The sequence below is a fragment of the Nomia melanderi genome, chromosome 13 (genome assembly GCF_051020985.1).
Source record: "Nomia melanderi isolate GNS246 chromosome 13, iyNomMela1, whole genome shotgun sequence".
Classification (NCBI taxonomy): Eukaryota; Metazoa; Arthropoda; class Insecta; order Hymenoptera; family Halictidae; genus Nomia; species Nomia melanderi.
In genome coordinates, this window is record NC_135011.1 from 1390529 (window position 1) to 1405405 (window position 14877).

The following is a 14877-nucleotide window of genomic DNA, read 5'->3' on the forward strand; positions in this document are numbered from 1 at the left end:
TATTCGATTATCAGGTACAATCGACTGTACTTAAAATCGAGATATCGAAACGATACGTCACACACAATCTATCGAAGTGAATCGAAACCTCCCTTCACGTGACTCGTACTTGTGTCAGTTAAGTCACCTGTTTTGTGGGTTTTCTCCTTTGATAAAAACATCGGAAATAAGAAAGAATTTTATTAACAAAAAAGAATGGCAGCATCTTTGTTACCAGTATTATTTTGTACAGCAATCTGGGCCGTAGTAGGAATAGTGTTACCCATTTTCGTCCCGAAAGGTGTTAACCGAGGGTACGTTGTTTGTTCTGTTTTAAATTTCTCAGAAATTTCTGATTCCCGCAAATGATTTGTGTCACAAGAAATAATTAAAATGATCGAAACATCATTCCTATTGTCACATTGTTAATTCGATTGCTAAACGACGCGCTTCTTTTAAACAAGGTTTCCTTTTTCTAGAATTCTTCAGGTTATCCTTATGCTGACAGCTTTCACGTGCTGGTTATTGTAAGTTGACGAAAATTAATTAAAATATTTCAGTATATTCTTTTCAATATCTGTATGTTTACAATTCGTCATAAATGTTTGTAGCTGGTTATGTTGCTACATGGCACAAATGAACCCACTTATCGGACCAAAGTTATCTAACACCACTATTCTTGTGATGGCTCGTGAATGGGTAAATGTTACTGTGACATTATTATCGTGACATTCGTGGTTCATTGTCTACAATATTGCTGTGTTTCTTACAGAGCAACAAACAGTTGCAGACGGAAGAGGCAGCAATGTAGGAATAATATTCAAAGGAGAATACTTGACGTAAATATAATGCCTGAAGTTAAAGTTTATGAAACTTAATTGTAAATCAAATCGTATTATTGGAATGAAAATTAGGCATTTAGGTACTTGTGAATATTGTAAACTCTTCTTTAGACATTAACATTCCAAAATGAACGAGAAATTCTTACAGTGGCTACATGTTTTAATTATACCTATAAGTATTTATTTAGTAATGCTGGTGTGTTGAACAAGTATGTAACAGTTTGTATTGTGAACCATACGTAATGTACCTAAAGACAACTGGAACAATAATAAAGACGCGTAACGCTTAATTGATATATCCACATGGTATTTTCACTATTCTTCACAGATTTCTTTAAGACGTGTCTCGTATCCTGTACGTTGCTTTCAAAATCCTTAATAAACAAAGGAAAACAACACTTGGTGATCCGAAATCGATATAAATTGGACATGGATGTGCGCGCGCACATACCGTGTCACGTGCAGATGTATGGTAGAAAGGTCGTAATAGCGAGTAAGATGCGCGGGCACGCGCATCCATGCTACGGGTGTGTGACTCGCAAAGCCTACATGGCATGTGATTCGTGCATAAAGCAGAAGTGACAAGTAGTGACGCGATATCAGCCAGGAAAAACAATAATGGAGGCGTGTAATGCGGTTGAACGTGAAGTTGACAAAGTTTTATTAAAATTTGGTGCAATAAACGAACATGCAGAAACGGTATTGCGCGATTTAATAAATCATATCGAGTCTCTAAAAAAGGAATTTGAAGAAGGTAAAATACCGATCACTTGCGTGCTATGTCTCGATGACGTTTCATTGAGCAAAGAATAAAATCCTGCCGAGGTGTTGATATTAATAGTATTAGTGTTGAACGCAGAGACGAATTTTACATTGTAACACGGTCACAAAAAGATTCACGGATATATAACATTGATTTAATTAATCCGTGAATCACCTAGATCATCTACTTTTTACCTTGTTTTTGTATGTTTCTAACCTCTTGCGTCGACGCGTTCGATCAGAATCTTGTTCTCGCATTAAAAACAATCCTCTGCCGTAGCGATTCCTACGATTGAAATTAAGAAGAAAATTCTTAGTGATCGCCATAAAATGAGCAACGTTCGAATTGAGTACCGTTAAAAATTAATGCCGATTTTTTTGTTATCAGCACCGTCCGATCATGAGCTGACACCAGGCCAAGCGCAAGTGTTGAAAGACACAATGAAAAAAGTTCGAGAGACCGCACATCACTTGGCTACCGAACATCGGGAGTTGCACAGTACAGTGTCAAAAGTTGGAAAGGCGATTGATAGAAATTTTATCGCTGATTTTGCAAGTACCAGCAGAGAAGATGTTTTTTCTGGTCCAGAGAAGACGCATATGTTGAATCAAGTGATTTGTCAACACTTCTATCGTCACGGAATGTTGGATATCGCAGCAGAATTAGCAGCGGTAACCGCATATCTGTTGGAATGAAATATAACTGTTCAATATATTTGAATGGCAAACGTTACGGCAGAGTTATATTGAATTTTTGCTCCAGGAGGCTGGAATTAAAACAGACGAAGGTACAAAAGAACCATTCACAGAACTGAATTATATATTGGACTGTTTGAAGGAAAGAAATCTAGAACCTGCGCTCGCATGGGCCAAAAAACACAGGGAAGCTCTTTTAGCACAGGTATGCGTGGGGTAGTTTTACATATAACTCGTGGAATACTTCTAACGGTAATGATTTAGTTGAAAACAACTTTATCGAACATGCAATATTTTTTGTAGAATTCCTCTCTGGAATTTAAACTGCATAGATTACATTTCATAAGGTTAGTTCAACAAGGACCTAGTAAACAAACAGAAGCAATAATGTATGCTAGGCAGAATTTCACACAATACGTCGGGCGTCATGGGAAAGAGGTGCAAGCACTAATGGGTACGCTACTTTACTTGCCAAATGGAATACAATCCTCTCCATATAGTCATTTATTAGACCCAACATTGTGGCTCGATATACACGACGTATTCACGAGAGAGGCGTGTACACTATTAGGCTTAAGCGTCAACAGTCCTCTCTCAGTATGGTATGTGTTTTGTGCTTCATTAAATGGGAGATACGAGAATCGTTAGAAACACCTTGTTATATTGTAGCATTAACGCGGGATGCACTGCGTTGCCGACACTTTTAAACATTAAACAAGTGATGCAGCAGAAGCAAGTAACCGGTGTTTGGAATGGAAAGGACGAGCTGCCCGTAAGTAGACGTAGCTAACTTGGACAATCCGTGAATGATTACACGTTATTCTGACGAATCTTTTGCCCCTCTCTGTATAGATTGAAATCGACTTAGGCAAACAGAGTCGTTACCATTCTGTGTTCGCTTGTCCGATTTTACGACAACAGAGCACAGAGAATAATCCACCGATGAAATTGGTTTGCGGTCACGTGATTTCGAGAGACGCGTTGAACAAGCTCACTAACGCGAACAAGTATGTAATCGGATGGAAACGATAACGTCAAATAGAAGATTGAATTTACTACATGTAATTTATTTAACTGTCTTTCAGATTGAAATGCCCCTACTGTCCAGTGGAACAGAATCCAGAAGATGCTAGGCTGATATATTTTTAAATACTGTGATACAGCTGTATGAAAAGGATATTACAGATTTGTTCGCAACACGTCACGCCTAAATCGATCAAGTATTTACAGACTTTCGATGATACATCGTATCCCGTGAATTCCCGTGAGTTTCTCGCGGAAGATATGGTAATGATTCCTCATTTTGTGCTTCTTATTGGTTGAAATTGATACGCCGCAGATCATTTGATTATTGAATTTCACCGGGAGTATTTGTCATCGATAACAATGATAAATGTCACTTTAGTTAATTAGTACAATAATTCGACGTCTTTCGATCGGCAAGTAATTGAAAGGTAATCGCATAATACGAGTAAGAAATGAAATATGTTAATAGAGTTGCGATTGGGGATGAAATATACGATTATATTTCTATTCGCGTACGCGCGAATGCGATGATACTGACATTGAAATTGCATCATAATCGATAACGCGTTCAGACCCTGTGTAAACGTGAATTATCGTCGCTTACCGTTCAATCGTTAATCGCGGGGGTGGGGGGGTTAACGGTCGACGGCGATACACAAGACTCTTTGTTTCATCGTTCGTATCGTAGCATGTGATCTTAATCCAACCGAGAATCTCGTGGTGCAGTTACCGATAACCATTACCTTTTAACGAAATATTTTTCTAACTTGAATATCTAGAGAATAAACAAACAAAAAAAGTTGTATATCTATGAATTGTATATCTATTGTAAGACTATTTCGTACTGTAATTAAATAATATAGTGTTGTACAGGAATAGAAAGAGAATCATCCGACGATTGTCCACGATGCAAAAAAGAAAAAAAAAGAAAAAGAAAATCCTTAACGATACATTCCAAGATTCCATTGTACACCTTACTATGTATTGTGCGTATAGCGATTTCAACACGTACGTTTATTTGATACAACGATACACACACATATATGCATCATGCATTTATATTAAGCGAAACGTCGTTTCAACGTCGCCGGATTCGTTGAAATAAGTATTTCAAAATTAGTATCCCACGAATGAACACCGTCGCAATCGCGTCGTTTATTTAATAGAAGAAACACCTTTATTTTGCTTTTTTGTTTCCAAATTTCGTTGTTTCTCAACAACTACATAGGCATTAAGTATCGGACCCATACACCAGCTGATTAAATATTTTAGTTACGACCATAGAGGAGTACAGGAGCGTACTGTACTCGCAGAGTAACGGTAAATAAAGTCATGCATAGGCATAGAAACGATTAATAGGACTGACGTTCGTTCGTTCGTTCGTTCGTTCGTTCGTTCTTCGGTGCAGTTAACAGAGATATATTCCTTACTCGACGCGAACCGATCAAACGATCGTTCATCTCCGTGTGATCGTTGCTTATTGTCTGTTCACAATAGCAGCTGTCGACGAATTAATCGCTAAGATTTTGTTCCGTTCTCCTCGCGCGGCGCGAAGGTACATCTAAAAGCGTCGAATAGAATCGGATCGAGCAGTACACGGTGTCGCGATTCAGATTCGAGATCGGTCGAAGGATAGGGGTCAAGGGATAATGCGAAACGCGTGTTCGCTGCTTCGTCTCGTCTCGCAATTGTCGTAGATTTCAGCTACACGAGCACAATGAAATTACCTCGCGCGTTGGTAAAGTGGCTATTGTTTCTCTTCTCAACGCCCCCGATTAATACTTTCCTCTTGTCATCTGGTAAGTACCCTGTACACGTGTGTGTATGCGTGTGCGTAACACTGTACGTAAGCAAACAAGCGAGATACACGTTTTGTACAAGCAGAGTAACGGAGTTCGAACGATTCGACGTTCTACGCGACTCTGGACGAAAAGAGGGAAAAAGCGAAACCAACGAGAGAGTTGGCTCGAAGAATCAGGTACGACATGCTACGTTCCACTATAATTACGTACACGTTCAAATACATACATCCATGTTTTCGATATTTACACAAGTCCGAAGGATCTTAGACGCGAGCGGCGCAACGCACCGTTTATATGTATACATTTGAGAACGCAGTGAACAGCGTTGACGCCATTACGACGCAACGAAGGCGACTCGCCGTCTCCTGATGCGATTCTTTACCCCCTATAAAATGGCGACGTCGGTTTCCCAAGGATTTCGAATCTCGAGCATTGTCCGCGCCTCGTTCCCTCCGATGGACGCGCGTGACTGACGGTTCGTAGCGAATTTGCAAATCGAATTGACTCGTTCTTTTCAACGGGAGTAGGTTGCACCATCGGTCGCAACCTTGTGGATTTCATCGAATTCGCGGAGGACCGGTGAACACGTGAACGCATACTTCACCGTGTTGTTCCGTTCCTGGTTGGCAAACTTTCCGCGATTATCTTGCTATACGTTATTGTGTTCGGCTAGCTTCTTCCTCTTCCTCTTCTTCTGATCTCTCATTTTCATTTCCCTTTATCCTCTTCTTCGCCACTTTCCATTCAAACAGTTCGCTGTTCCTCGGCTAAGAAGTGTTCGTTGCGATGGACCTCAGAATCATCCTAATTCCCTAAATTCTCCCTCCGATGTATAAGTAAGCGATAAATGTTATCAGAATTCTATAGTCTTCACGAATTTACTACAGGTATAGTTCCGTCGCGGGAATATCGGAATTATTGCAGCTTGTCAACTCGCTGAACGAAGCACGAAAGTGGTTGTTCTAATATTAAGACATTTCTATATTCTCTATCCTACCGAGCCACGATTCGACTATCGAAGATTACACGTGAAGCACAGCTGTATCTTTTATAGACACGTTTTCTATTCACAGTAGCTTAGGACCCGTACGATCGGACGACGCGTTTCGCGCAGCACTTCGGTACCGAAATCACAAATACGAAGGAGCGGGTTACAATCATTTCCGCAAACTTTTACACTATTACGATTGGCTATATACTTTCTACAATCGATACGTACTTACTTACATGTATGTATATATATATACGAACAATTGAATCTATTTTGAAGAAGAACAGGCGACCCGTTACATCATATTACGCAACGTTTCGCAAATATACACGTGTACCATTTTATCATATATATATATATATATAATATGCCTATCACACGAATATTTCTTATCGCGAGATCCAGCGCAAACGAAACGGAAACGTTTCTCCATCGTTTGAATGTGCCACCTCGAATTCACGCGACGTTTACCTTATGTAATTTGCAAATTCGACGAACGTATCACGCTACCTCGCGTTTGCGAACGACAGTATCGTACCCATAATGAGCCGTGGATCGTTCTCCGAGGGAATTTCGCGATTTCAATGATCAGAATTAAGAACGGAAGCACAAAGGAACGAAAAGCAGGCTCGTCGACTCGATTCACCGATGCGAATCGACGCTCGGACCGCATCTGCTAACGATCAAGCTCGCGAGACTCCGGCTCTCGGAACGGAAGAACCGATTTACGTTACAATGTACAATGTTCACGGATTACTGTCGAATTCCCAAAGTTCCGGAGAACTCTTCATGATACCTAACCGCCGGTTTCGCGATCGGTTTCCCTGCAGCCATTCAGGGAATCCAAATTAGGCGGTCCTCCGAGTCTGGCTCTACCGATTTAGTCAAGATTTACAGGCACACGTACACGCGAATGATAAATAACGCTTCCGTCACGAGCGGCCGAAGACATCGCGGAGTAGGTACTTATAGAGCAACGAATACCGATCACGGAAATAATTCCGATACACGCAGATTCGCTGTCGAGGCCGGCCATTTTTTCGGATACTGACATCTCCTTTCCTCCACTGTCTAGAGCTACGCGTATATACAATGTGCATCGGATAAGTAACGCGGTCGTTTCTGCAGTTGAGAATCATCAATGATGCAGCTTCTTGTTCCTTCGAACAGTGGGGAGTACTTTTTCCAAACGGTTCGCACGGCGTCGCTATTTGAATCGTCGAACACGAAAGGGGGAATCGATCTTGCTCGATTTTTACAACAATGTCGCGGGAACATTCCGGGGAACGGTAACATACGTACTTATACACGAACATCGAGTTTCAACAACGAGAAGGAAAAGGTTCCGAGAATCGATAGACGATCGTGTCCATCGTCGAGCTTATGGTTCCACCGTCGCGTCTCGAGGATGGCTAAGTATTGGTCGGGAAGCGCGTCCTCTTATCTATTGTTCGTCCTCCTCGTTCTGGTACGTTATGTAGCGCACAGACGATTTCTCGCCGATTATCAGGGACTGGAACGTAATCGTTTCGTCAATATTTCTAGCTCGCGTTCGTCACTCGGGAACTGAGCCAATTTACCTTCTTCTCCTCTTTGGTCGGCGGTGCTCGCAGGAAGTACATCAACGGAGCGTACAGGAAATTCAAGATCGCGATCCCGAATAACATCCATTCGAATCCGATACTGTTCACCAGTGTACCGCTCAGCGCGGGACCTGAGAAACGATGTACATATGTATTCAGGCATGTAATTGTTACAGTTTTATCTATGAACTAATAATAGTCAATTTCCAGAAATTGAATTCTGTGGTCAAGCAGCATCGATGGTTCAGTGGTAGAATGCTCGCCTGCCACGCGGGCGGCCCGGGTTCGATTCCCGGTCGATGCAGAATTCTTTTTTGTTCCTTTTTTTTTTTTTTTGAACTTTTTAACTCTGAACTCTGTAGGTTCTAATATTGCAGCAGGAATAATATTAGATGTTTTAATGAATCTTATGAAACATAGAAAAACTCAGATATATTGTTATGTAATGTATTTTAACACGTTTGTGCCACGTGTAGCACATGTGGTAAATGGAAAACAAACAAATAATATCAAAGTATATAAAAATCACCAAAAACTTGAATATAACATTATTCTATTGAAAAACTCGATACAGTTCATAAGCAAAATATGACCGAAGTTTCCGTGGCACGGAACGTTAAACAGATGATCAATTTGAATCGAATTTAATATTTTTCTAAGTACTACGGTAATTAGCGAAATTAGCTAAGTGTCTTTATATGAAAACGAGACTTCTCGTTGCCAGTACGCAATGTGTTAACTACATGTTAATTATATGTTAACTATATGTTAACTATATGTCTGTCAGCAGATTTATTGTTCCTTTATAGGTGTTCAATTTGAATACATATACGTACCAATCACGTAACCTAAACAGAACGCAACGTCTCCGATAGCGTAAACGCTTCCGTAAACAGCGCTGTGCCTTATGTCCACTAGATATCCTAATTCAGGCATGATCGAACTGTCCACCATACCGATCGCAAATCCCAGACCAGCGTTGGGTACGATTAAATGATTGATATTCGTAGCCAAGGGTATCTGCGAACGCAAAACGGCCATGTTGGTCGGACGAACGAGAAACGCAAAATCGAGACTAAACGTTCTAAACACGTGTCGAGTGCATTTTAACCTTTGCACTGGGAAGGCGACGTGGTGAAATAATGAAACATGATATTTAACCCTTTCCACTCCAGAAGTTCTTCATTAGAAATACTCAAGATTTTTTAATCAAATACCAGCGACATTCTTTCAAACTTAACGAGGAACCGCACATAAATTAAAGAAAGAGGTTGTTTTATTTTAATCCTTTACGTGTCGATGCATTGTACAAAGTTTAATATTAAATGTCAAACTCTATAATTTTGCTGTGTCGAATCAATTGGCCATTTGAACTTTGTACGATGCTTTGACGCGTGAAATATTGGAATAGCTTTGCTCCTCGATGTACTCGTGTCTTGTTAGTTTCAAGGAACATCGTCTGGTCAAAAAATGTGAAACATTCCTAAAGTTCCGAGTGCAAAGGGTTAAACACTTTTCAAACAGTACCCGTCGACACTTGTACGAGATACTCACGCACATCAAGCAGATGCCAATAATCACAAGTCCAACCAGGGAGGCTAACCACCTGGAACAAAAGATACCTTCGTACAAAATCAATGCGAGATCATCGGCGAAACGATAGTTGAACTTTAACCTTCGAAAAAATAAATATAACGGAAGGAAAAAAAATTCGCCCGAACAGGGACTCGAACCCTGGACCCTCAGATTAAAAGTCTGATGCTCTACCGACTGAGCTATCCAGGCATTGAAAACGTAGTCTTTCGTTGCATTTCAAAATCAGCAGGATGATCATTATCGTTACGATACTTAGAAACTATTATGTTTACGATCATGAAAAATATAGAATTGTTGCACTCCCCGAAATACAATGGCTAAATAAATACAGGGTGGAAATTATGAAGCGTTACAGTCGAATATCTCCGAAAATATTGATTACACGCAAAAATGTTTCAGACGAAGGTTGTTCAGTACCGAAGGGGATATCATGTGGTGGAACTTTTATTTCTCCTGGTGGACAGTCCAAGGTGAGGTGAAGGTCAACTTTCTTTTCTTAAATGGAACGACACGGTTTTTTATCCATTGTCGAATAGTGGGTTTTAAGACGAATTCAAGGACCTATGGTTCAAGGTCATTCAAGGTCAAGCTTGCAGGGAAATGGATAAAAGGTGTGATCGTTTTATTTGTACTTTAATTATTCACTCACCGTCCCATCCTATGTCCGAGCGGTCCGAAAAGATTGGTGCCGATCAAGTAACTGATACTCGCTGGTAAAAACGCGGCGCCCTGTTCCCATCGACTCGCACCCATCGTGTCCATCATCCAAATCGGAAGGCTCGGCTCGAGCATAGCGATGCCAGTGTTAGCGAACGTAATGGCACCTGGGAGAGAAGTTTCTTACTCGAGAATGAACATGTGAACAAAATGAAAACGTTCGGCTGGAATATCTTAACCCTTTGAACTCCGTAGGCTCCAATATTACATATTTTAGTGAATCTTAAAGAAACTACCCTACAATCATTAGATTTTCACACATCCAAATTTTGCACTAAGAAGGAAAATGAAAGAAGAAATGTTAAAGCATTGTTCATTTTCGCTAGGGATACTATAAAAATTAGTTGCTAGATTACAAAACCATCTAGAGTGCTAAGGGTTAATCTTGTTTCAACACGTTGAACAAAGGAATGGGATTACAAAGGGTTAATCTGACTGGGATTCGGAATAAGATTGAAAGAAGCATCGCACCGGCTGCCAGTACGATGTAGGGGTCGGTGATCAGCGTCTTCAAAGATGGCGGTTCCGCTTCGGTGTAGACCACGGACGGTTGCAGCACCAGAAGTTGAAGAACTGAACGGTCCCGAAGAAGCAGAACAGAAATGGTAAGTATCTCGCTTAAAAGAGAATATACACGATACACTTACGTCCATCGCCGAGGGCTAGCGCCGACAGTATCAAGAACGGAGCAGATTTCCCGACGAACTCGTACATGACACCGCCGAACGGCGGTCCAATGAGAACTCCGAGCGCCAGTCCGCCCAGCGCGATGCCCATCGCGTTTCCGCGTTCCTTGTCATCTTGGTATCTTTCGGCCAACATGCCCATACCTACCGACAAATCCATCCGAGCACATAAAGTGTCATACCCGTTCCAATTCCAGGCCGATCGTTCCAAGAAATTACCTGAAACGCTCGAGCACGAGGAGCCGACGCCCTGCAGCGCTCGCGCCAGGAAGAGGATGCCGTAGCTTCGGCCGAACGCGAAAATCAGCGTCGAGAAGAACATGATGATGAAGCCGGTGAACATCGGTATACTGTACCCAATCCTGAAAACAAAAGGAGACCAGTTCGATCCTCTATCCGCGCGACGCGCCGCACGTTGTTCCTTTTGCTCACTTGTGCGTCAACGGACCGACGATCGGGTTGACAAGCAGCTGCACGAACGCCTTCGACGCGAACATGATGCCAACGGCGACCGTCTCCTCCAGCAATTCGCGGTGTCGCTGCTCCTTCTCCTTCCATTCCGTGAAGTTGTCGCTCGCCGCGCTGTCCACTGACAATCCGAGAAGCGTAAGCGATGCGATTGTCTAGAAGGCGAGTCGCGTTTCTTACCGGGCAGATCGTTGGCGAGGGTGGTGGTCGCGTAGAGGAACTCCAGCTGAGAGTCGTTGCCTCTGTTCGGGGCGCAGGGGCATTTCGGCGTGGTGCTGGAGCTGGAACTCGCATTCGTGCTCGGCGTCGTCCTGATGGGGTTCAGGGCTTGATTGAACGCGCGGTGGTTCGCGGCGAGGGTCGCTCGCCCGTGGGCGTTCTCCGCCTCGAGGAACTGGCTCAGGGTCGCGTTCGGGTGCTTAATGTCGTACAGAAACTCCGGGATGATCGGAACTGAAGGAAAGAAGACGCGCCGCCGTCAGTTTCGAGGTTCTCGCAGAGACAGATCTCTCGCTCGCTCGTCCGCGTTCGCGCGCTCGAGCTCGGCGCGACCGATAAGGCCGCCAGTTACGAACTGTGACATCATCGTTGGGGGTGTAACTCAGTGGTAGAGTGTCTGCTTCGCATGCTGAAAGTCCTGGGTTCAAATCCCAGCACCTCCAAGCAACACGATTATTTTTTTTCCTCGGCGATTACACTCGACCCGACTCGCCGGTCCTCTGAACAACGGTCCCCGGAGTATTGGGGAACTATATTTTGTAACTGGAGGTGGGTGATCTATTTCTATGTGACATTTCGACTGCCGCGTCACTAGTTTTTATAGGAACTTGGACATTTTTCTTGGTGATGCTTCGAACCGAATTTTTTAGGATGTATGAGAAAGATAGTGGAGCGATCGTTAAGTCCTCGCTCTATGATTCGTTCCTGATCGATACAATAATTTAGAGAGATCTATTTCTATGTGAAATTTCGACTGTTGCGTCACTGGTTTTCATAGAAACTTGAACATTTTTCTTGTTGACGCTTCGAACCGAATTTTTTAGGTTGTACGAGATAAAAATAGCGGAGCGATCGTTAAGTCCTCGCTCTATGATTCATTCCTGATCGATACAATAATTCATTGAAAACAGTGAACTTCTATAGATACTCCGCGTTTGCTTCGAAGTATAATAATTGATAGGAGAACGATATTCCATTCGAATCCGCGAGAATTCGGTGATATTCGCGTTTGTTCTGTTTAAAATCCTCACGAGTCTCGCGCACTGCAAGGCGAGGGGTTAAGAATCTTGACCCCTCGGTTTCCGGTTAACGAAGAAAACTGTTTCGCGAGCGTTCACGCGGCCGAGGCGATAACGAGAACGAGCGAGTCGCTCGGAATCGCACGAAGCGAGCCTCGTGAACGTCAACGAAGCGACGCCCGACGCCGAAGACGGCGACGAGGCGGACGCAGGGCAGCGAGTGGCCGATAAAGATAAAAAACGGTTAGCCGACGAAAGCGCGTCTCATGATTTGTTAGCGGCCGCGAGGGAAAAGCTGTTCCGTATACGCTCCATAAATGTATGACCACTTATCCGGATTGCCGGAACGCGTTGGCCGTCCCCTCTCGCGTATATTACATTTTCGACGACTGCGGAGGGATCCGGGAACGCGTGCCTCGTGAATTAAACATCTTGCCGCGCGATAAAAGAAATCGAAGCACACCGGACCGTACTCAGCGAGCGGCGGTAAGAGGGCAAAGTTAAAACGCCGGAAAATGCGAGCTAGCCCGAGAGTGCTTCGCCGGCGCGCGCGTTGTCCATCCCCTCGCCGCTTCCGCTTCCCCGAGATTCCGCCGGCGGACCTCTGGAACGGAAGCGGCGAATATTTCCCAGCCTCCACTTACCGACCGCGGTCAGCAGCATATTGTCCAGCAGCAGGGCGATGGCGACGATCACGAGAATCAGCCTGCGCGACTCTCGGCATCGTTGCAGCCAACCGGTCCATTCCGCGCCGACCATTTTCATCCTTCGCACCGCCGCCTTCGCCTCGCTTCCTCGTTCGTCGCGCCGGCTGGAACACAGATGTGCTTGCGGACAACCGTGGAGATTAAGAACGCGCCCGGCCGAACAATGCCTCGCGACCGTTTCGGTTCGCCGCGTCCGACAGCTCCGACGATCGGCCGGCCGGCCGCCTTCCGCGGCTCGAGTGGTTCCGTCTCGGAAAGAAGCTTGTCGATCGTAAACCGAACGTCGGATTGGATGCTTTGTCCGCGCGAACAACGGACAGACGGAAACGGCACAAACGACGGCACGAACGACGCGCAGGAGGCGACGAGGATTGCCCAGAATTGTCTTAATCGAAAGGGTTTCTCGATCGAGCGGACAATCCGCCGGCAATTCCGTCGGCCGCTCGTGGAGGCACGATCGACGCCGGCCACGCGTTTTCCAACGTTCCCCGAGACATTTCCCGGTACCTAATAGGCGGAACGCGCGGGGCCGACGCGCGTTCGAGCATTTCCGCCGAGCGAGCGGCGCGAGTCCTTTATTCGGGATTGAACGATTTCTCTACTCCGCGAGCTGGAAACGGGAAGGCGCTCTCCCGATCGAATTCCCCGCTTTTACCAGCCAGGAAAATGACTAAAGTGCTCGGGAAATGAGCGAACGCTCTCGCGCGTGAAAGTCGAGTCGGATCGGAGTCGGATTGGCCGGGCCGAAAATATCGGCGCTCGGGGGACGATGATCGCGAGCGTTCCGATCGCAGGCCGCGCGGCCTAAAGAGCCTTAACGGCATTAATTAGACGCTTTTAATGCTATCTAGGATGGTCTCTCGCGCGACCATTCCGCAGCCCATGCTCCCACCGCTTCTCTTTTATTCGTAATAACTCGATTACCCGATGCTTTTAGCCCAGCTAATTTTCACACGCTCCCCGTGAATAGCAAACCATTAAGACCGTTGAAAGCGGCGCTCGACAACGAATCCTACCACGCCCTCGTTCCGCCGTTATATTCGGATTCCCGATTTCCCCCGACCTCCACGGGGACGAGGAATTAATCTTCAACCGGGGAGCCACTCCGCTGCGAGACGCTACGTTGCAGGGAACCTGTCACTCTCGTCCGATTGGTCAAACCCGAAGCTTCTCCTTCGATTCGCCGAGGCGCTCACGCGGATCGACAACGCGACAATCTACAATTGGTCCTCTCGTCAGTCTCCGCCCCGTGACGTCACGAGCGCCAGGTTCGCTGCAACGTACACACACTCCCCAGGAGAACGTTCTCGAGTTGGTTCCGCGAGATAAGTCGCGTTTGATTTTCTTCTGCCCGGTCAGCTATACCGGGCTCTCCATCACCCTGTCCGTCGTGCCACTCTCGCTCCTTCATTCCCATCCCATCTCCCGACGTCCTTCAGCCTCTCCTAATCGTCGTCGCGCACCGCGCTCGCCCGGGTAATCCTCTGCCCCCGGCTCCGCGTGTTCCAATCGAATATGCATAATACACGACAGATTGGCTGCCGACAGCGTACGCGTGCCTGTCGGGGGCGAGTCAAAGATCGGGGCGGCGGACAGGGGAATCGAACGATCCGAGTGAATCGGCGAGCGGCCGGGGCCCGGGGGGAGGGAAGCAATCAGCATTTCCTTGAAAGCCCGGGTCCCCCGGGTGCGTGCATTATTCTCGAGGAAAGCCGGAGAAGATTTTTCTCCTGCTCGTCGGCAGTCCGATACTCCGCCGCTCTCTCTCTCCCCCTCGTTCCCCG

The 14877-nt window shown here is 45.2% G+C and overlaps 3 protein-coding genes, 1 long non-coding RNA gene and 3 other non-coding genes across 7 annotated transcripts; 5 read left to right on the forward strand and 2 right to left on the reverse strand.

Moving 5' to 3' along the window:
• The first annotated feature begins 68 nt into the window (after positions 1 to 68).
• LOC116433416 (V-type proton ATPase subunit e 2) lies at positions 69 to 1119 on the forward strand. Its single transcript, XM_031991491.2, has 4 exons — positions 69 to 293; positions 459 to 506; positions 591 to 678; positions 752 to 1119. Exons 1-4 carry the CDS (start codon positions 196 to 198, stop codon positions 788 to 790), a joined length of 273 nt encoding a protein of 90 aa, XP_031847351.1. The 5' UTR covers positions 69 to 195; the 3' UTR covers positions 791 to 1119.
• Vmat (Vesicular monoamine transporter) lies at positions 858 to 13145 on the reverse strand. The gene is made up of 13 exons (XM_031991565.2): positions 13031 to 13145; positions 11329 to 11601; positions 11113 to 11269; positions 10900 to 11042; positions 10642 to 10824; positions 10466 to 10567; positions 9927 to 10101; positions 9236 to 9287; positions 8518 to 8701; positions 7679 to 7812; positions 5033 to 7611; positions 1938 to 2267; positions 858 to 1869 (listed from the first exon to the last, which is right to left on the reverse strand). Exons 1-11 carry the CDS (start codon positions 13143 to 13145, stop codon positions 7543 to 7545), a joined length of 1587 nt encoding a protein of 528 aa, XP_031847425.2. The 3' UTR covers positions 858 to 1869; positions 1938 to 2267; positions 5033 to 7542.
• Positions 1316 to 4314, forward strand: Sou (required for meiotic nuclear division 5 protein souji). Its single transcript, XM_031991569.2, has 7 exons — positions 1316 to 1575; positions 1972 to 2255; positions 2347 to 2484; positions 2583 to 2881; positions 2949 to 3051; positions 3132 to 3286; positions 3365 to 4314. The coding sequence occupies exons 1-7, from the start codon at positions 1440 to 1442 to the stop codon at positions 3426 to 3428; spliced, it is 1179 nt and encodes a 392-aa protein (XP_031847429.1). The 5' UTR covers positions 1316 to 1439; the 3' UTR covers positions 3429 to 4314.
• On the forward strand, positions 7428 to 7937 carry LOC143175198 (uncharacterized). The gene is made up of 3 exons (XR_012999935.1): positions 7428 to 7566; positions 7644 to 7824; positions 7892 to 7937. It is a non-coding gene; the product is annotated as an uncharacterized LOC143175198 (long non-coding RNA).
• TRNAG-GCC (transfer RNA glycine (anticodon GCC)) lies at positions 7915 to 7985 on the forward strand. Its single transcript has one exon. It is a non-coding gene; the product is annotated as a tRNA-Gly (tRNA).
• TRNAK-UUU (transfer RNA lysine (anticodon UUU)) lies at positions 9394 to 9466 on the reverse strand. Its single transcript has one exon. It is a non-coding gene; the product is annotated as a tRNA-Lys (tRNA).
• Positions 11739 to 11810, forward strand: TRNAA-CGC (transfer RNA alanine (anticodon CGC)). The gene has a single exon. It is a non-coding gene; the product is annotated as a tRNA-Ala (tRNA).
• Positions 13146 to 14877: the final 1732 nt, after the last annotated feature.